The following is a 21,748-nucleotide window of genomic DNA, read 5'->3' on the forward strand; positions in this document are numbered from 1 at the left end:
ACTGTTGTTAGCGACGAAATTGAAATTATTAAAACTTTCCTACATCTAGTTTCAGTCATAAATCCAAGGAAGCCTTCAGCCAGGTGATCAGGAAAAGACCACTTTGGAACAGCAGCTGGGAAGAAACTAGAAAAGGGTCCTCAAAAATGATTTCACTGAAACCTGGTGTTGGAGAAAAGTCGTATCATGAGAAAGGAAAGGAAGTGGGTTCTGGATCAAATCCATCCCGTCATGAGAAGCGAAAACAAGCTGATCGTAATTTTAGGTATATGAGAGAGAAGGGAGTGACCGTCCTCACCCTCACCCTTCTGCACGGGGAGCGGGGGGGGGTGCGCGCTTGCTCCCGAGTAAGCCCCAAACGCCCCGCCGCCCCGGCCCTTCCCATCCTTCCATTTCTCTCTCTCTCACACACACACCCGCGCACCGCAAGCCCCTCTCCTTCCCACCCCCGCGACAACCAACGGGGGGCGCCCCTTTCCGCCACAGCCTCCCGCTTCCCCTCCGCGTCGTTCTCCCGCCTTCGTCTCTGAGGGAAGAGGAGGAGGAGGAGGAGGAAGGGCGGACGCGGAGCGCCTTCTTCCTCTCTCAGGCAGCCGCCTCGACCCTTCCCGCCGCGGGCAGGTAAGCAAAGGCACGGGGCGCCCTCCGCGGCGCCGAGGAAGGCGGGAGGAGAGGCGGATGAGGCGGGCTGGGGCGGGGGAGGCAGCGGGGGCGGCGGAGGCCTGGCGGGCAGGCGGGCGGGCGGGCGGGCGAGGGAGGGAAGGAAGGGGAGGCTGCGCAGCCGGACAAGGGCTTGGTGGGGGACGGAGAGCGGGCGGCAGCGCCTCCCTGCCTGCCTGCCGGCCTAGGCCCACGGCACCAAGCCGCCCTCGAGAGTTCTGGGTCGCGACCACACGTGCCGCGCAATCCCGTGTCTCTCAGACTCCCGCCGGCATCAACCACGCAGATCGTGCCTTTGGGGGACCTCGCCCTCCCGCCGCCCCCCCTCCTCTTAAAAGCACTTCGTGCCTTTTAGTGTCGTGAGGATGGTCTTTCTAGGCGCCCTTTGTGGTCCCTTGCGACACGAGTTTGGGGAGTGTGTGTGTGTGTGTTTGGGGGGGGGAGAAGGAAAGCAAAGATGGACCTCTTCTGCGCAAGATGCAGGAGTTGCTCCGGGTGGGTCTTCGTGGCCCCCAGTCTGGACCTGGCTCGGGAGTGCCCGTGCCTTGCCCCGTATCACTGGGGGGGGGGGAAGGTCTACTCGGGAGTGGCCATGAACACCCCCCCCCTTGGATAGAAACCCCATTGCTTCAGTCCCGCGGGCGGGGATGGCAGGCTGGAAAGACTCTGGCAAAGCCAGGAAGGACCTGTTATCATCCCAGTCTGTTGTTGGCGCATCTCTGAAGGATTGCTTTGCACATTTGCCCTCTTAGTTTGTTGCCAACAAAACTGGCACATGAATTTGTTTTTGCATCATAAATGAGAAGTACTTATTATTTTATTTGTTTCATTCTCAGCCTTTTCTCGAAGGAGCTCCCGTTTTCACAGTTCACCTCCTTCCTGTTTTGTATCTTCACAACAACCCTCTGAGGTAGGTTAGGCAGAGTGACTAGCCCAACATCATAGTAATAATTCTGCAGTGGAAAAAAACCCACATTTTGTTCACTGAGCCTTTCTCCCTGATAAATCTGCTTGGGATTGTCCTTTTTGCAATCTAATGGGCAGTTGATCTCTTTGAGAGTTCAGTGGATTCAAAGTCATCAAGGTATATTTATAGGTAAACATGCATAAAATTGATTTACAGTGCAAACCTCTGCATATCTACCAAGAAAAAAGCCTTATTTTTCATTGGGACCTAATGTGTGCACAGGATTACAGCCATGTGGTGGCAGAAGCTAATATGGATTAAAGTCCACGTAGACTGTACAGTTTGGATCCAGGATACAGGAAGAGCTGTTGTTCCGTGTCGTCAAGTCGCCTCTGACTTTTGTTGACCCTATGAATGAGAGATCTCCAAAATGACCTGCACAAATATACCTTGCTCTGCTCTTGTAACCTCAAGCCCGTGGGTTTCTTAAATCCATCTCGTATTTGGTCTTCCTCTTTTCCTGGAGCCTTCAATCCTTCCCAGCATTTTGTCTTTTCCAGAGAATCCTGCCTTCTCATTAACAGATTCAGTTTCATCATTTTTGCCTCCAGAGATCATTCAGGCTTGATTTGCTCTAGGACCCACTTGTTTGTCTTTCTGCCAGTCCAGAGCATCAGCAAAGCTCTCCTCCCACTATAAATATATATATTTATAGGATGTATACAGATCATCCACACTCTTGTATTCCTGATCACCATGTATCAGTGTGACAGTTGGACAGAAAGACTTTCTGTCCAGCTGTCACACTGATACTTGGTGATCAGGAATAAAAGAGCGTGGATGATCTTGGCCTCCAACATCACATCCTTCCATTTGACGATCCTTTCTAAACCTTCATCATTGCCCATCCAAGTCTCAGTCTTCCAGTTTCTTGGCTTCAGTCTCTCTTTTGGATGGATGATTGAACCAAGGAGTACAAAAAAATTAACTGTGTCAATTTCTTCATTGTCAACATGTAAGTTCTGTAGTTCTGGTGAAGTCATGATTTTGGTCTTCTCCATGTTCAACTGCAGTCCAGCTTTAACACTTTTTTCTTCTATGAAGGACTGCACCTGGCTATCTGAGTCTGTCCACTCTTTTGCCTTTCAAAAGAGGCCTTTATTTCTGTTCAACCATTCTTGTCTCAGAGGCTTGTTTCGTGGGGGCACGAGAGAAAGCTTTATTGGTGGCTGCTCCCAGATTTCTGTAGCTCCCTTCCGTCTTTTCACCCAGTAGCCAAAAACATTTTTATTTCAGCAGAGCTTTGGCCACTGCTGAGGACCTTGTAATGGCAGCTGTTGCTTTGCTGTTATAGTTGTTGTTTTAAAATATTTTTAAACTGTATTAATTGGTTATTTGTTTTAATCTGCTGCTGTTTTTGTCCTGTAATTTACTTGGGTTTTTAACCACAGCTGATTTTAAAATTTCCATTGTAGGCTACCTTGCAGCCTGCAAGAGAGATAAGCATGATATAGATAAAAATAAATTAATTGAATAGAAATCTGGTGAAATGGATTCTACTCTTCCATATCTTTTACAGTTCTGGTTTTAGGGTGGAAGGGGTGACCCTTTAAGTACATCATGACTCAGTGGGGATTTTCTTATACTGTATATATTTGAGATTGCACAGAATTAAATTTCTTGTATTTTATGGGGGGGGGTTGCCCCATTATTTACATTTTTCCTCAGTGGCCAGGTCAACACAGTATTGCATGCATCTGCGGAAGCGGGCTCTGGGTCATGTTTATTGTAATTTCATTCTTCTCTTTATAGATCTGTTAGTCTTCAAAGAGCCACAGGCCTTATTTGTATCTAACTTTCAGCATGAATAATGTAATGCATGTTGCAGGGCCCCCTCCCCCATCCTTTCGCCCACCCTTGTTCTTCATCAGGAACGTTTGAAATCCACTCTTTGTAGAGATGGGGACAACTCTCCATTTTGGCGAGTCGTCCCACTTCGTGAGTCATCAAAAGTTGACGACCCAGGAAGCACGAAGTTGCCCCCATGAAACAATAAATAACAAAGTTATTCGTCGATTCATGGGGGGTTATTTAAAAATGCCCCTGCTGCCACCCCCCCCCACAGCCAGCCACCCCAACAGCTTACCTCCCCGCACCATTCCTCTCTCTACCTTAGTCCCCCCACCAACACCCCCTTACTATAATCACCGCCGCCAAGGCCTCCATCTGGCCTCCCAGCCATGGCATGTAAAAAGGGAGACTGGCTGTCCTTTGAAAAGATGGTGGCTGTGGCTTCATTTAGGGTAGGGAAGCTGCAGCTGCTATCTTTGCAAAGGGCAGCCTGGACTCCCTTATGGCAGGCTAAGGGGGTATGTAGGGTGGTAGGCCGTGGGGGTGGGTGGCTGTGGGGGTGAGTGGCTTCCTATTGGCAGCTGGTAAGCAGAATGTTTTTTAATATATATAAATATGAAGGACAAATAAAAATGGGTAAATATTTGTCCCTTCACATTCATGAGGATCTCTGGAACCCACGAATATGAAAGGACGAATATTTAACGAATTGGCTATTTTCGTCGAAAAAGCCGATCCGTTTTTATATTTGTCCTCATCTCTAACTGTTACTGTTGATCTGGAATGAGTACTATGGCACCTTAATGGCTAACAAAAGTTATAGATGCGTAATTTGTTTATAATGGAACCTGCAAATTCAGATGCAGTTAGGAAGAACTGCACATGATAACAGCCACAAGGCCGTGAGATACAAGGGATTATTGCTTAGGTAAGAATCCACATGCAAGTTCTTCTTGAGCTTAGGAAAGACCTGCCACTATTACCATTCATGTTTCAAATGAGTTTTGTTTATGTGTTCATTTTTCCTGGCAGAGCCTTTCATATAGAAAGGATAGATGGAATTGCTGATTCTTCTCCAGGCATAACCCTTTTCGTATTCTTCCCATTCATTTTATTATTGTCCTGCAGTCCTTTTTTGTTTGTGCTTCTTTAGCCTATACTTTGCATTTATCCAATACCTGTTGGAATGCTGCATCTCAAGGGTTTGCCCCCTCTTCCCATATTTGCCCTGCCTCTGAGAACTTACCGTAGATGACATGGCAACTTATATTTACCTGTTATATAGTTCTTCTTCCATTGGTTCTATCTTGGGTTTTGAATTTCCATTCATTATTCTTATCAGAAGATAGGTGATAATGAAGGTGAGCCCTAAGATTTGAAGTAGCAAGGAAGGTTGCTTTGAAGTGTGGCCCAATGAACTTGAACATGCATCATTCCACAAACAGCAGATAAACATCTACATCTGAACTGGGCAATTTGCATATTTTAAGTGTGAACAGCACTCTTATTCTGTTTCTGGTTATTAAAGATATCTACATCCAGAATATCTTAATTCTATAATTATTTTTTGTAGCTCGAACACAGAGAGGATCACAGATGCTGCTTGAGTATTCACCCAGACTGAAGGACAAATTGCCCTAAAAATTACCAAAATGGGTATTCATAGGCAAAGTGTAAGATTAAACAGTGGTGCAGACATTAAATGATTGATGTAAAAGATTTGTCCTTGTTGATGTTCAGTCTGTAATGTTGATATAGCAGTTACAATGCTAATGTGAGCATTCAGTTGCATGAGGGAAGCCTGGTGGCTGAATAGCATACATATCACGTATTATAAATTATGAAGGGCATAATATAGGGTGAAGAAAGCCCCATGTGCCTTGTTACCCTCCAAGGCAATGCAGTCTGTCAGCTTTGCATGCTAGGTGCTTGAAAATTCCTTCCTCTACCCAGTATTTTGCTATCTCCATCAGACAGTGTCAGTTGATGCCAACCAGTTGTCATGGCCTGGAATAAGTATACCATTGCCACAGAATATGGGAGGGGGTGGGAGGATAGCTGTCTTTCCATAAATGTTGACAAAATTTCAGGTAATGAACAGTTCCTCTCATAAAGCTAAATATTTGCAGAACAAGATCTAAATGCATGCAGAGCAAGCGCTAATTCTCTTCTCTCCAGATATGTATGTAACCATGCTTCTTTGACGCCATTCACTATTTCATTAGTATTTCAGAATTGTTATTAAGACTTTATTGTGAAACAGTCTTGCCAGGTTAGATATTATTGTTGGGCAAAATTTTTCCCTCTTAAAAATGTGGCTGCTCCAAAAAGAATGTGCATCAATAAACCATTCAAATGTTAGTGATCTAGCAAAGCTGCTAGCTTTGCAGTGGGTTAAAACTTTCTTTCCCCACCCTTCCTCAATGTTCTCTCTCTTTGCTCTTTTTCTTCTACTCCCACTCTTTTTTCTTTCTAGTTGTTGTTCCTTTCCCTCCAGTGTTTGTTCAGTCTTTATGATGGCTCCTTTCCCTCACCTCCCCTTTCTCTCAGAAACAGGAGCTTTCCTCCCCCAGACTCAATAGTTGAAAACGGGTAGAGCCGCCTGTGAAGGAATGTCTCTCCTAGACCTGCCCCTTGTGTTGTTGCCCTTTCTAGTTAGGGTAGGTCTGGCAGCTGAGGGCTGGAAATGGCCTGTCGGCTGCGTTCAGATTTTTAAGGAACTGAAATAAAAAACACCAGAGTGAGGAAAGTGGGAGAGACCGATGAATCTGCACCTATAAAGAGAGAGAGAGAGAGAGAGAGTAAGACTGGGTTGCTTACACAAGGCCCAAAGGTGGTTGGTGGGAACAGCACCCACTTCTTTAGCTGAGTCTCCCACTAGCCGGTGGCCTCCTTCCACCAGCACTCTTGTTGGGCTGCATTCAAGGAGAATTGCAGAGGTGGGGTTCCTTGCTTGGGCACTGGGGTGGAACAAAAAGAAGGAAAAACCTTTTTAAATGTAGTCATTAAAAATAAGACAATCCCCTGGCCCCTGAAACAAAGCAAAGCTTTGGGAAGGGACAAAACAGCTTCAGTGATGGCAGCTTCTGTCACTAGAAATACCGAGTGAAGCCTTGCATTGTTTGGAGAGATGGAGGGGGGAGAAATTATCATCTGGGTACTTTTTGCAGAACAATTTTTCCCTTTGGGAGAGGGCTGGGTGACCCATTTTAAAAACAAAATAAAATTGAGAAGGACCCCTACAGGGGGTCCTGTTCAGGACCCATGTAAATTTTTATGTTTCTACAGTCTTTCATTATTTAAGAAATCTGCTCCAAACTCTCTTAGTTCATTATTTATCTTTGGATAAGCAGTTGTACCTACTTTCCTACAAGAAATTAGTTAAGGAGCCACATAACGTTTTGCCCAACATCCCTTGTATTGATGGATCTGAAAATTAGCTCAAATAATTATGAGCATTTTGTACTATATTGTGTATGTGAATTTGTTCATGTGGGAAATGAAAGAATACCAATTTTTTTCCTTAGATATTTTAGATAAAAATACGTTTGGAAATTAATCCCTGCAGTCTGACTGGTGTCACTGCATATCTTCCTTGCATCCAGTTAAAAGGTGATACTGAGAGACTGCTGTATACATGTTGAATAAAACTTCCCTGTTACTTTGTGTATGTTTATTTAGGAAGTGGTTTGAAGTATATAATGTGTGGCATTTACTGACATCATGACAGCTGTTAGACAGAGAAAGGGAACAAAAGCCACAGAAATTCCAGAAGACTGTCAAACACATGAGAAGAATTGGAAACCTAATGGGAAAATTATCACTGGTAGGTTGTAGCTATTTTTAAAAATCTCTAAAAATGTCTTGTATATCTTTCTTGGTTAGAAGTGTCTCTTTTTGCTGTTATTTTTTGAAAAAGAGAACGTAAAGGAAAATGTGTTGTTCAAACTGTAATATAACATGCAGGATGCTATTGGTGTTTGCATATGGTTTTCATGACTTGCCGTAGCTAATTGCGGTGAATTCATGAGATGCTGAGAGAACATCTCAGCTACACCATTTAAGTACATGAGGAGCCACACACCTATGAAGCACACTGGCACTTTGCCAATTAGCGATGGGAAATTATGCAGACTTTATGTGAACATCAATAGGATTCCAGCCATTGATGCTGGGAACCCAGGAGTAATCAGTCTTTCAGACTAACTTTGGTATCATGTCTCATATATTTCCAGGATATAGGTTTATAGATGTGAATGCATGACTTTTTCTCTACAGATACTTCTCACATAATTGTGAATAAAAATAAAATAATTGGCCCAAATGGTGTTGCGTAGCAGTGCCAGTGCAATGGGAATGACATCACCAGATGTAGCAGATTGCTGCTAATTTAATTGACCCTATTTTGATTTCCCCCTTCATGGATTGCTGCCTTGTCGTGGCAAAGGGACTTGAGTAATTCAGAGAAGTGATGGGCTATGCCATGCAGGGACACCCAAGACGGACGGGTCATAGTGAAGAGTTCTGACTAAACGCCATCTACCCGGAGAAGGAACTAGCAAGCCACTCCAATATCTTTGCCAAGAATACTCCATGAACAGAAACAAAAGGCTAAAAGATATGATGCTAAAAGATGAGCCCCTCAGGTCGGAAGGCGTCCAACATGCTACTGAGGAAGAGCGGAGGACAAGTAGCTCCAGAGCTAATGAAGTGGTTGGCCAAAGCTAAAAGGGTGCTCAGCTGCAGACGTGCCTGGAAGTGAAAGGAAAGTCCGGTGCTGCAAAGAAAAATACTGCATAGGAACCTGGAATGTAAGATCTATGAACCTTGGTAAGCTAGATGTGGTCAAACAGGAGATGGCAAGAATAAACATTGACATCCTGGGCGTCAGTGAACTAAAATGGACACGAATGGGCGAATTCAAATCAGACAATTATCATATTTACTATTATGGGCAAGGATCCCATAGAAGGAATGGAGTAGCCCTCATAACAAAAGAGTGGGAAAAGCTGTACTGGGGTACAATTGTGATAAGCTTGGTTATGAAAGTTCATAAAATGATTTATTGATGGAATTTGTAATCACAAAGTTAGCCCAAAATGAATTCATCTGGTTTCTGTGTGTGAGCTGAGAGTGGAAATTTCCAAAGTTGATTCCTAGCTGTACCTCTGTACATCTGTACTGTCCAGCGTGGCCTTATCTGGTGGTAACATAGCAACCTGGCTAGTACAGTGTTAGGAAGACTAAACAACTTTTCCTTAAGCCTCATGGGAACAAGAAAGGAGGAGATTCTACCACGAGGGAGATGGAAGATGGATGCCAACATACAGGACTCTGCATGGACTATTTAATCTAAAGGACAGTAAGACTGAGTTTTTCCTATTGAGAAAGTTTACTTTGGATTTTCCAGAAGCCTGATGGAATGTTTTGATGATGGACATTAGGACTTGTAGTTTGTTTTAAGATGTAGATTTTCCTGAAGCCGGAGGGGAGTTCTGCCCCCCCTTTTCTTTTTTATTGTTAGCTAGACGTTTTCTTATTTTTGTTTGTTTCAGAGGAATGCTATCTCCTATCAATGGGGATGGGATTGTAAATTGTAAATATGCTTTGCTATGCTTAGCTTAACTTGTTTTCTCTCAGAACTATATTTTTCTAATAAAAAATGAATATGCCTAACCTCTGTAAGTTAGCTTCTTGAATAGACACAAGCTGTTATAAATAATTGGCTTATCTAAATTGATGTATTTTACAAGGCCACGTAACTTAACGCTACCAATTTGGGTCCAACTGATTTATGAGTGCTAGAAGGATGGAATTCCCTGGTACTCACGTGTGTGGTTTGGTTCTCAATAAAATCGGTCAGACTTGGTGCCAGAGTAAATTTTAGCTACCTTAAGGTAAAACTTACGGACCCAGTTTGCCTGATAAAGGAGCGATTTACTTTGGAACCTCTCTGCCCGTGGCTGAGCAATTTCTTAGGAAATTGACTTTGCTGGCAACAATCTCAAAAATGATAGAATGATTTCAATGCGAATCCAAGGCAGACCTTTCAACATCACGGTAATCCAAGTTTATGTACCAACCACTGATGCTGAAGAGGCTGAAATTGACCAATTTTATGAAGACTTACAACACCTTCTAGAACTGACACTAAAGAAAGATGTTCTTCTCATTATACTGGATTGGAATGCTAAAGTAGGGAATCAAGAGATAAAAGGAACAACAGGTAAGTTTGACCTTGGAGTTCAAAACGAAGCAGGGCAAAGGCTGATAGAGTTCTGTCAAGAGAACAAGCTGGTCATCACAGACACTCTTTTCCAACAACACAAGAGGCAACTCTACACATGGACATCACCAGATGGGCAATACCGAAATCAGATTGATTATATTCTCTGCAGCCAAAGATGGAGAAGCTCTATACAGTCAGCAAAAAGAAGACCTGGAGCTGATTGTGGCTCTGAGCATCAGCTCAATCTTAAACTGAAGCAAGTAGGAAAAAACCATTGGGCTAATCAGGTATAAACCAAATCCCTTATGAATACATAGTGGAAGTGAAGAACAGATTTAAGGAACTAGATTTGGTGGACAGAGTGCCTGAAGAACTATGGATGGAGGCTCATAACATTGTGTAGGAGGAAGCAACAAAAACCATCCCAAAGAAAAGGAAATGCAAGAAAGCAAAGTGGCTGTCCAACAAGGCTTTAAAAATAGCAGAAAAGAGAAGGGAAACAAAATGCAAGGGAGATAGGGAAAGTTACAGAAAATTGAATGCAGACTTCCAAAGAATAGCAAGGAGAGACAAGATGGCCTTCTTAAATGAACAGTGCAAAGATATAGAGGAAAATAATAGAAAGGGAAAAATCAGAGATCTGTTCAAGAAAATTTGAGATATTAAAGGATCATTTTGTGCAAAGATGGATATGATAAAGGGCAAAAATGTTAGGGACATAACAGAAGCAGAAGACACCAAGAAGAGGTGGCAAGAATACACAGATGAATTATACCAGAAAGATCTGGATGTCCCGGACCACCCAGATAGTGTGGTTGTTGACCTTGAGCCAGACATCCTGGAGAGCGAAGTCAAGTGGGCCTTAGAAAGCATGACTAATAACGAGGCCGGTGGAGCTGATGACATTCCAGTCGAACTATTTAAAATCTCAAAAGATGACGCTGTTAAGGTGCTGCACTCAATATGCCAGCAAGTTTGGAAAACTCAACAGTGGCCAGAAGATTGGAAAATATCAGTCTACGTCCCAATCCCAAAGAAGGGCAGTGCCAAAGAATGCTCCAACTACCGTACAATTGCACTCATTTCACACGTTAGCAAGGTTATACTCAAAATCCTACAAGGCAGGCTTCAGCAGTATGTCGACCAAGAACTCCCAGAAGTACAAGCTGGATTTTGAAGGGCCAGAGGAACTAGAGACCAAATTGCCAACATGCGCTGGATTATGGAGAAAGCCAGAGAGTTCTAGAAAAACATTTACTTCTGCTTCATTAAGTATGAAAAAGCCTTTGACTGTGTGGACCACAACAAACTATGGCAAGTCTTTAAAAAAATGGGAGTGCCTGACCACCTTATCTATCTCCTGAGAAATCTATATGTGGGACAGGAAGCAACAGTTAGAACTGGATATGGAAGAACTGATTGGTTCAAAATTGGGAAAGGAGTACGACAAGGCTGTATAGTGTCTCCATGCTTATTTAACTTATATGCAGAATACATCATGCGAAAAGCAGGACTGGATGAATCCCAAGCCGGAATTAAGATTGCCAGAAGAAATATCAACAACCTCCAATATGCAGATGATACCACTCTGATGGCAGAAAGTGAGGAAGAATTAAAGAACCTGTTAATGAAGGTGAAAGAAGAGAGTGCAAAAATAAAAAACCCTTAACATCAAAAAAACTATGATCATGGCCACTGGTCCCATCACCTCCTGGGAAATTGAAGGGGAAGATATGGAGGCAGTGACAGATTTTATTTTCTTGGGCTCCATGATCACTGCAGATGGAGACAGCAGCCACGAAATTAAAAGATGCCTGCTTCTTGGGAGGAAAGCAATGACAAACCTACACAGCATCTTAAAAAGCAGAGACATCATCTTTCTGACAAAGGTCTGTGTAGCGGAATCCAAAAGATGATGTCATCCCTGCCTGCCAGTCAGATGATAGGGCAGGAGGGGCAGAGCTAAAAGGACAGTAAGACAGTTGGAAGAGACAGCTAGAGACAGTTGGAATAAGATAGGGATAGAGGGAGTTAGGGACCAAAAGATGTTGAGAAAGTGTTAAGGTTTAGGAATAGATAAAAAGGGGTTCAGAAAAGAAACTGAAAGATTAAAACATACATGTAGCAGGCAGGAATGAACTTATAAGTAAAACATGGGAGATATTGATTTAAAGTACACAAGAGTTTTGAATACCAGTGATTGAACACATGATTTATTATACATGAACACCTGAACCAGTTATATATTGATTTTCCTTTTTATTTGTTCATTAATAAAAGAATGTTTAATTGAAAACCCCTGATTCCTAAGTTATATGGGCAGCTGCTGTGTGTGGACTTGAATTGGTATTAGGATAATACCTGGTGGCAGCGAAAAAGGGCGAGTTTACCTTTGTGGAGCCCAAAGAAATAAGGGACGCAGAGGGGGATCGCCACAGTCTGCAAAGTCAAAGCTATGGTTTTTCCAGTACCGATGTATGGAAGTGAGAGCTTGACCATAAAGAAGGCTGACCGCCGAAGAATTGATGCTTTTGAATTGTGGTGCTGGAGGAGACTTGAGAGTCCCTTGGACTCCAAAGAGATCAAGCCTATCTGTTCTGAAGGAAATCAACCCTGAGTGCTCACTGGAAGGACAGATCCTGATGCTGAGGCTCCAATACTTTGGCCATCTGATGAGAAGAGAAGACTCCCTGGAAAATACCCTGATGTTGGGAAGGTGTGAAGGCAAGAGGAGAAGGGACAACAGAGGATGAGGTGGTTGAACAGTGTCATCGAATCTACCAACATGAATCTGACCCAACTCCGGGAGGCAGTGGAAGACAGGACCGCTTGGCATGCTCTGGTCCATGGGGTCACAAAGAGTCAGACACGACTTAATGACTAAACAAGTTAAATAATTTTGATTTCAGGTTGTGTGCAATTTTGTCTCATTGTGTACAAATCATGTGCAACCCAAAATTGAAGCAAAAGCATTGTAATTAGCTCCAGCCTGCTGGTGGCGGCATTCCCCCCGTACACCAGCAGAGCTACAACAGGATGCTGATCAATACTGCAAAACTGGTTAGCACTTAATATAGATTTATATTAAAAGCCTGCTCAATTAATAAGGAACAACTCCAGTATTTTTGGTTTCATTAAGTTTGACAGTTGTTCAGAACTTGGCTTGCCTTTTATTGAAGTTGATGGAAGTTGTCTCTTGTTTGAAATCATTCAATTAAACTGGGAATTCGAGAAATGTAATTAATGTAAAAAAGGTAGTTTAGCTGGAGGAGAAAATGTAGAAAACCAGGCTGTAACTTTACTTGGCATCCAATTGCCTGTGATTTTGCTTCTCTGATGTTAGAAAATGTTCACCTGCAATTGTGTGTCAGTACCAGAGGGTGCTTTGATCAGTAGCTAGAGAGAAAGGAAAAATGTAGATATAAAGCCATTAAGCATAATGATTAAAAGACTCAACAAAATGTTGGTGTGAGTAATAATGCTTGTAATTTATTGGAATGCATGGCACATGGTTTATTTCAAAGAATTATCAAACAAGAGGCGAAGGTTATCAAGTCTATTTTAAGTTTTTAAAGTTATTTAAGTTATTGATAATTCAACACAAGGAATTAAATTACAGCTTTAGCAGCGAGAACATGAGCAATGTGCAGATGGCATAGCAAATCTAAGAAAAACATTTTGTTCTGCCTCCTTCAGAGTTCTGCTCCCCCAGCTTAATGGCACTCAGAGAGAATTAGATGGAGCTAAGGATCCAGGAGTGAAAGAGACAGAAATGTTCACTCTGCAGATGCTTTCCCAAGAGTTCATACTGTGCTGTAATAGATTTAGGTTTTCCATATTTCTGGTTGTCAAGTGGAAGAACACATTTGGCTTCCTGTTCACGTTTCTTAATGTTATAGTGTAAGGAGTAAAACAGATTTTCTGTGAGCGGAAGATCCCCACAGTGAGCAAAACTGCACCTTTAGATCCAGCCCTTTGAGAAACAACAGGGTTAGTTTGGGTGGATTTTATTGTTGCTTTTCTCCTGTGTTTAATCTAAAATGTGTATAAAAAGAAGTGAGTTTCCTAATGCTAGAACAAATCAAGTCATGGGTTTTCTCTTAAGTGTTTCATCTCTTTTGAAAATCTGTGTTCTGCATCTATTTATAAACTGTAGCCACTGTTTGGAGAGAAAACTACAATCTACTTCAAATGTATTTGTGGAATTTAGAATGAAAACTGATAAATACTTACTAAAACAATCTTCTGTAGGCGAAAAACTGTTGAAAAAACTTTCACTCATCATTGGTGGAATTGTTGGTATTTCCCTGGGAATCCTTACTTCTGTCCATGTGGCTACACTACATGAAAATGATCTATGGTTTTCCAACATTAAGGTAAGAGAATATCTATATTTGCCTCATTTTCCCAAGGCATTGACCACAGTTCTGATGATACTGAATCTATTTTACTGGTCCCTCTGCAGCCCATGTATTTCTGCAAAGCTTTTAACGTCTGCTATATCCCCAACCCTTTTTTTTTTCTCTTCATGATTGAACATTTTATTCTGTACCACATCAGCCGGTGTTCTCAGCAGGTGCTGGCATGGGGACTTACTGAGATGGTACAAAGCTGATAGGTTGCTGAAAATTGTCTTATCTGGTGTAATTGTTCATAATAAAGTATGATTCAGGCTGAATGGATCAAGCAACCTGCTGCATGTATAGAAAGGTTCCTCTAAATCACATCTTGCCTAGTTAAGGATAGCTGGCTCAGACCTTATATGTATTGGAGGTTTTTTTTAACAGAGAAATAAAAATTAAAAAACTAGAGAGAATGACTCATCTGTTAGAGAGGAGGAGATCTGCGCATGCGTCGACGAGGCTAGACGCCTTTACATCGCCCTCCAGGAAACTTACAGATAAAACTATAATACAACCAAACAATTGAAAGATAAGCCTGAAGGAACTTTTGAGGAGGTTCCGGAAACTCAGCTACAAACTTTCCCTTGACTTGGTGAGTTTTTCCTTGCTAATTACAAGCAATAATACTCACCGCGAAAACAACAAAACAACATAACAAGCATAATGGCGACAAAACGTGAAGTTAAAGAACTGTCGGAGTTGATAACTAATATGGAGAAAAATATTAGACAAGACCTAAAAACGCTTCAATCTAAGTTTGGGCAATTAGTGGAAGAGGTTAAAACAGCAAGGTCAGCTGCAGATAGTGCTGTGAAAAAAAGTGAAAACAACGAGAAAGAAATACAGCAATTAAAAAAAGGCTGGCCATATTATCAGACCGCCAAAGGCGAAAGAATTTAAGACTTTCAGGAGTAACAGAAGACATTGCTGCAGGAGACCTTGGGAAGACTGTAATTGCTTTTTTTCAGGAACATGGCATAAATATAACAGATGAGGACATTGAACGCACTCACCGATCTCTGAAACCGAAACCAAAGCCTGGAGCCAGGCCTAGAGACATTATAATAGCTTTTTCAAGAGAGAAAACGCAGAACTATGTTTGGAACAAACTCAGGAAAATTAAAGACTTACAACTTCAGGGACAGAAGATATTTCCTCGCCCTGACTTATCACCAGAAACCATGAATGAAAGAAGACTTATGAAACCCTTTGCACAGAAGTTGCATGAGAATGGTGTTTTATTTTCCTGGGGTTATCCAGCCAATATTTTAATTTTTAAAGATGGAAAACTCTTGAAAGCTAGCAACCCAGCAGAGGCGGAGAAGTTACTATACAGACTTAACATACAACGTACTACTCAGCAGGCCGAAGAAGAGAAGGAGGGAGGAGAAGAAGAAGAAGAAGAAGATTGAGGGAATTTATATGTGACTGTAAATATGAATAAGCTTCCTTCAGGAATGTAAAATTTATACCATGTGAAAATAGTTTTTTTTGTTTTTGGTTAGTGTTGGTTGAAAAGAATGAAATTTTTTTTTGGGGGGGGAGTATGTGGGTAGACAGATCTCCACGTATAGAGACGAAAATGGGGGGATATAGTATCCTTACCCAACTCCTTGGGAAGGGGTTATTTTTGGGCTATGGGGGAGGGAAAGACCATCAAAAAATAGTAAATAATAGGGGCACACCAGGGGGAGTTGAGATAGACAAAAAATGGGGAGGATAATTAAAGTACTCTCCTTAAATGTGAATGGTTTGGCCTCAGATCTGAAACGTTATAGATTAAATAAGATGATAAAGGATCAAGGGGTTGATATTCTGTGTTTGCAGGAAACGCATAAGAGTAAGAGAGACGTAAGACCTTTGATGAAGTCTTCTGACTGGAGTTTGCAGATAGAGTCAAGGGGAACAAACAAAGCAAGGGGTGTGGCTATTCTCTTGCACTCTAGAATGAATATAGATGTTTTGGAACAATGTAAAGATAGAGATGGAAGATTTATTTTTGTGAAATTCAGGATGAATGGAAAGAAGTATACTTTGGCATGTATATATGCACCTAACAAAGGACAAACCCTATTTTTGAACCGAACCTTTCAAAGATTGCAGTCATTTTATGAAGGAGACTTGTTAATTGCAGGGGATTTGAATAATGATATTAGGGAAAATAAGAAATTAAACTTAAAAAAATGGAAACTTAAAGAGGTATTTAGTCTCCTGCAGGATGAAAAGCATCCTACCTTTTACTCAAAAAGGTATAAAAAGTTTTCCTGTATTGATCATATCTTAGTGAAAGAAACTAACGATATGGAAGTTAATAGTGTGGAAACAGGAGCTATATGGATTTCAGATCACGCACCATTACTTGTTGAGATTGGTTTGGAGGAGGAACAGAAAGTTAGAAGGTGGAGGTTTAACTCTAGGATATTTTTGCAACAAAAGGATAGAGAGGATTTAATAAGAGGGATACAAAAATATTTTAAAGAAAATAAAGGATCTGCGGAGGAAGATATAATTTGGGATGCTGCAAAGGCAGTAATCAGGGGAATATGTATTTCTAAAGAAATTCATTTTAGAAGAAAGGTGAATTTTAAAAGGGAACAAAAATTAAAGGAGATAGTTGAATTACAAAGAAGATTACAGGTGAAGTTTGAAAGACAAATACAGGAACAGTTGAATAGGGTGAAAGAGGAGCTGCAAGAGTTAGATAATTTGTTTTTGTGGAAAAAAGATTTATTGGTGAGGAATGAGTATCAGAGAATAAATATAAACTCGATGAAAAGATTGGCAAACTATTTGAAGAAAAGAAAGGAAAAACAAAAGATAGGGTGCATGAAAAATGAAACGGGAAGTAAGGTGTTTAAAGACAAACAAATAAGGGAGATCTTTGAAGATTTTTATAGTAAGTTATTTAAAGTAAATGAAGAGAAACAATTTGAAGAAGCTATTGTGAACAAAATTAAGAAACAAGATTTAGCAATTTTAAATGAAGAAATCACACAACAAGAAATCTTGACAGTTATTAAAAATTTAAAAAGTAGGAAATCACCAGGCTTAGATGGTTTTACATCAGAATTTTATAAAATGGTGGGGCCTTTAATAGTTCCAGAAATGCAGAGTTTGTTTAACAAGATAATGAAGGGAGGGAGAGCCCCTGAATCATGGAGGAAAACAGAAATTATGATAATCTTGAAACAATCAAGAGACCCGACGGACCCCAACTCTTATAGGCCTATTAGTTTAACAAACCAGGATTATAAAATTTTTGCAAAAATTTTAGCAAATAGATTAGAGAAAACACTCCCAAGATTAATAGGAGAGGATCAATATGGTTTTGTTAAAGGGAGATATATTGGACACCCTATAAGGAATGTGATTAATACTCTACATCACGGAAACAGTGAAGGAAGATTTGCCCTTTTAAAATTAGATGTATATAAGGCATTTGACACTCTAAGTCATGGGTATTTATTCCAAGTACTAAGTAAATTTGGATTTGACGGTCCCTTTTTGATAGCATTAAAAGAAATTTATAGAGAAGGGAAGGCAATGATTAAAGTTAATGATAATTATACAAAAGAAATTTTGCTCCAGAGAGGAGTGAAGCAGGGATGTCCCTTATCCCCAATGCTGTTTGTGTTATCTATGGAACCCTTAGCCGAAAAAATTAGAAGTAGTAGTAAAATAAGAGGATATACAGTAGGGAAAGAGGTAATTAAATTAAATCTGTATGCGGATGATATAATATTGGTGTTACAAAATCCTCTTGATGCAATAAGAGAACTACTGATAATTTTAGAAGAGTTTAAAGAATATTCAGGTTTAGGAGTAAATATTTCGAAATCAGAAATAATGTTTAAAAGGATAGATTTAATGGAACAAAAAGAAATAGCAAAGCTGACAGGTATGAAATTAGGAATTAGGAGATTAAAGTATTTAGGTATAACAATAACAAAAAGTATTAAAAATCTGATGGGAACGAATTATAAAATAACTTGGAGAAGGATACAGGAAAAACTAAACGAATGGGATAATAGATATATAAGTATTTTAGGGAAAATAAGGGCAATAAAAATGTTTATAATACCAAAGATGTTATATCTATTTCAGGTACTCCCGGAGTACATCCCAAAAAAACAATTAGCTGTATGGGATCAAGAATTAAAAAATTGGGTTTTTGGGAAGAAGAAAGCTAGAATAGTAAAGAGGGTAATATATTCACCACAGGAAGATTTAGGGTGGGGTCTCCCACATTTGGAAAGCTATTACGAAGCTTTTCAAATAAAAATGCTATTGGAATTAGATGGGAAAAGTGTGGAGAAATGGGTAAGATGGGAGGATATAATAAATAAAGGAGTAGGTAAATTTGGAATATTTACACAGAAGGTTAAAAACGACATTAAAAATACAATAGGCCCAAGACAGACAGCACTAACAATATGGGGGGAAAGGCAACTTAATTGGATGCCAAGTCTTTCCAAATGGACCCCACTAGAATCTCTAGGTGAGGATTTGAAAATTGAGAAAACTTTTTGGAAGAAACTAAAAGAAACTGGCTATTATAGAGTGAAGGATTTATATAACCCTCAGGGGACACAGATTCCGGCACAAAATGTAGTAGGACAAGTTGGAAGACAATACTGGTTACAGACTATGGCTTTATATAATATTTTGAAACAGAGAAGGTACTCTGGAATACTAAATAAAGAGGATACCCCGCTAGAAAAACTATATAATAATAAAGAGGATAATAAGAAGGGTATTGCAAGGAAGTTGTACAACTTGATAAATACAGATAAAGATTATATGATTGGGACAATACAAACGAAGTGGGAAAGAGAAATGACATTGTCAGCATACGAAATAGATGGGTTAATGGAAGGCATATTGGAAATCAAAATGGATAAATTTAGAGAATTGGAGATGAAATTAATATTGAAATGGTATAGGACACCCCCTCAGTTGTCTTATATGATAAAAGGTTTGAATTCAAGTTGCTGGCATTGTAAGAGGAGTAAGGGATATTATGCACATCTTTGGTGCGAATGCCCTAAGGTTATTGAATTTTGGCAGCTGATTTTAGAAAAGGTGAACGCCGTGTGTAATATTAAATTGCAGCTGACTGGGAAAATCTTGTTTATGGGAGTTCTGGGGAATAATAAAGTAAAAAAACCTAAACAGAATTTATTTAAAGCTATGATTATAGCAGCATATGCAGTAATAGCTTATGGGTGGAAGGATGCATCAAAATGGACTTTGGAAAGATGGAATTGGTATTTATATGAATGGATTCAATCAGACATACTGTCGATTTTGACACAGGATAAGGTATGGGAAGAAAAAACATTAGAGATAAGAAAGAAATGGTCGGGATATGTAAGATGGGTAAGAGAAGGGGGGGCCAATAATGTTATATTGGTTAAACTCCAAAAGGTGTGCTCATGGTTGCAGATTTAAAATTAAATGGTCTTTTTTTTTTTTTTTTTGGGGGGGGTGGGATAAGGGGGTAGAAATAAATAGGAAAATGATGACTATGTAAAGATAAGAGAAATGGTTATGTATGGATATGTTAATTAAAAAATTAAAAAAAAAAAAAATCTGTTAGAGAGGAGCCACAGACGCTGATGTGGCCCTCCAAGGTTTGCTGGTGTAACATAATTAGGTGTATTTGCTTGATTTGTGAGTACAAACATTTACTGTAGGCTTAGCCTTGAAGTCCTTAGGCAAGGTACAAATGAATTTTCTTCTGCAATATGTTGATATCACATCCTGTAGTAATAGATTTCATTGTATGGTTCATTAAACTATTCTCATCTCATGATATCATGATAATAACACCCATTTTATCTTTGAATTCCCTATTAGGGCAAACTCTAGTGCAATTTACTGTCAGCTCTTGCAGGGTAAATTGGGGCTAGATGGTGATAGACAATCTGCCAAAAAGAGAGAGAACATTTGTGTCAATGACTTGGTGCTTTAAACAAAGAGATTAGTCCTTTTCAGGCATTATGCATTATGGCTGAATCTTGAAGGGCTGGATGGATAATGGGGACATGGCAATGCATATAAGCCAAACCTATTTCCCTCTCACCTGAAGGACAGTGTTTAACATAAAGGTTTGCAAAGGATCCCTGTGATTGGAAGCTCTGAAGGCTTCTTTGCAGTCACTATAGCTAAACATCCAATAATATTGACAGACTTCCAGGGGGATAGAGTGTAAAGGGTGAGGCTGATATGGATGCTTTTGTGCCCAGGGCCAGAGTAGCCCAATGCAAATTCTGGCAAAGCAGCTTTTCTGTGAAGATAAATGGGAATGGATTTCTATAGGATAAAGAGTTTGAAAATGAACATACCTTTTGCTGCTTCTGATTCGTACAAAGCTGTAATGTCTAAACATGAATTAACATTTTCTCCAGTCTTGAAGAAAAGAACAACATACTGGTGAGTAGTTTATTTAGGTTTATATTCTGCTCTGTTCCCAGGGCCTTAGACAGTAGATTTCATTGTACAGTGGTGCCTCGCATAACGATTTTAATTGGTTAAAAAAAACGTTATATGAAACATCTTTATGTGAAACACCATTTCCCATAGGAATGCAATGGAAACCGGTTAATCCGTTCCAATAGGCACGGATTGCCGTCCTTAAGCGAAAAAACCCATAGGAAACATCGTTAAACGATACAATGTTTCCTCCATTGGAATGTATTGAAGCTGACTCAATGCATTTCAATGGCTTTGCGAAGTCAATTTTTGCAAATTTAAGTGTGTAATAAAAGGGTCAAAAATGGTTTTAAATGCTTGGATTAGCTTCTGCACCCTCTAAAACAGATGCAAAAGTTAATTTGGCTTTGATCTGACTTTTCGTTAATTTATGGTGAATTTTTTCCCCCCAACTTTTGACAGCTGTCAAAATCTGACAGCTCCATTGGTTCCTATGGGGGAAGAAAAAATTCACAAAAAAGTAACGAAGACTCAGCAACTGTTCTAAATGCTTGGATTCGTTAGAGGACCCCCTAAGTCGTGTGCAAACCTGATTTGGCTTTGATCTGACTTTTCGTTAATTTATGGTGAATTTCTTTTCGGCCCATAGGAACCAGTGGAGCTGTCAGATTTTGACAGCTCCATTGGTTCCTATGGGCCGAAAAAAAAATTCACCATAAATTAACGAAAAGTCAGATCAAAGCCAAATCAGGTTTGCGCATGACTTAGGGGGTCCTCTAACGAATCCAAGCATTTAGAACCGTTTTTGACCCTTCTAAGACACTTTTTAAATTGAAAAAAGAAACATCGTTAAGTGAAGCAGGGGACCTAAAATCGTATTTGTTATGCCAAGCATGGTCCCAAACTTCGCTAAGCGAAAATCGCCCATAGGAAACATTGTTATACAGTGCATATTATTTTCTAAAAAAAACACATCGTTATGCGAATTCATCACTAAACGAGGCACTCGTTAAGCGAGGCACCACTGTATAGACAAGAAATTAAGGCATTGAAATAAGAAGAATTTATTATATACTGAACTCCAACTTTCTAGCCACAGAATTCTGTATTTCTGTTCCTTTGAAGTCTCATAGTGAAATTGGTCAGTTCCTGATTGTTTCCCTCCTTTAGTAAACCTGAACACTCGGATCCATACCAGTCAGTTTAAGATTAGCCAGCCAAGAGTTCTGTGTGTGTTAATTATATTTGTTAAAGACATACTGT

The 21,748-nt window shown here is 40.2% G+C and overlaps 1 protein-coding gene across 1 annotated transcript in view; it reads left to right on the forward strand.

The window, feature by feature from the left end:
- The first annotated feature begins 482 nt into the window (after positions 1–482).
- The window catches only part of DPY19L3 (dpy-19 like C-mannosyltransferase 3), a 69,027-nt gene continuing 47,761 nt past the window's right edge, over positions 483–21,748 (forward strand). Inside the window, exons 1-4 of the mRNA XM_072980431.2 lie at positions 483–621; positions 1,497–1,570; positions 7,100–7,244; positions 13,899–14,023. Coding sequence (XP_072836532.2) covers positions 7,142–7,244; positions 13,899–14,023 — 228 coding nt within the window. The 5' untranslated portion in view covers positions 483–621; positions 1,497–1,570; positions 7,100–7,141. The remainder of the gene's footprint in view (positions 622–1,496; positions 1,571–7,099; positions 7,245–13,898; positions 14,024–21,748) is intronic.

The sequence above is a fragment of the Pogona vitticeps genome, chromosome 10 (assembly GCF_051106095.1).
Source record: "Pogona vitticeps strain Pit_001003342236 chromosome 10, PviZW2.1, whole genome shotgun sequence".
NCBI classification, from domain to species: Eukaryota; Metazoa; Chordata; class Lepidosauria; order Squamata; family Agamidae; genus Pogona; species Pogona vitticeps.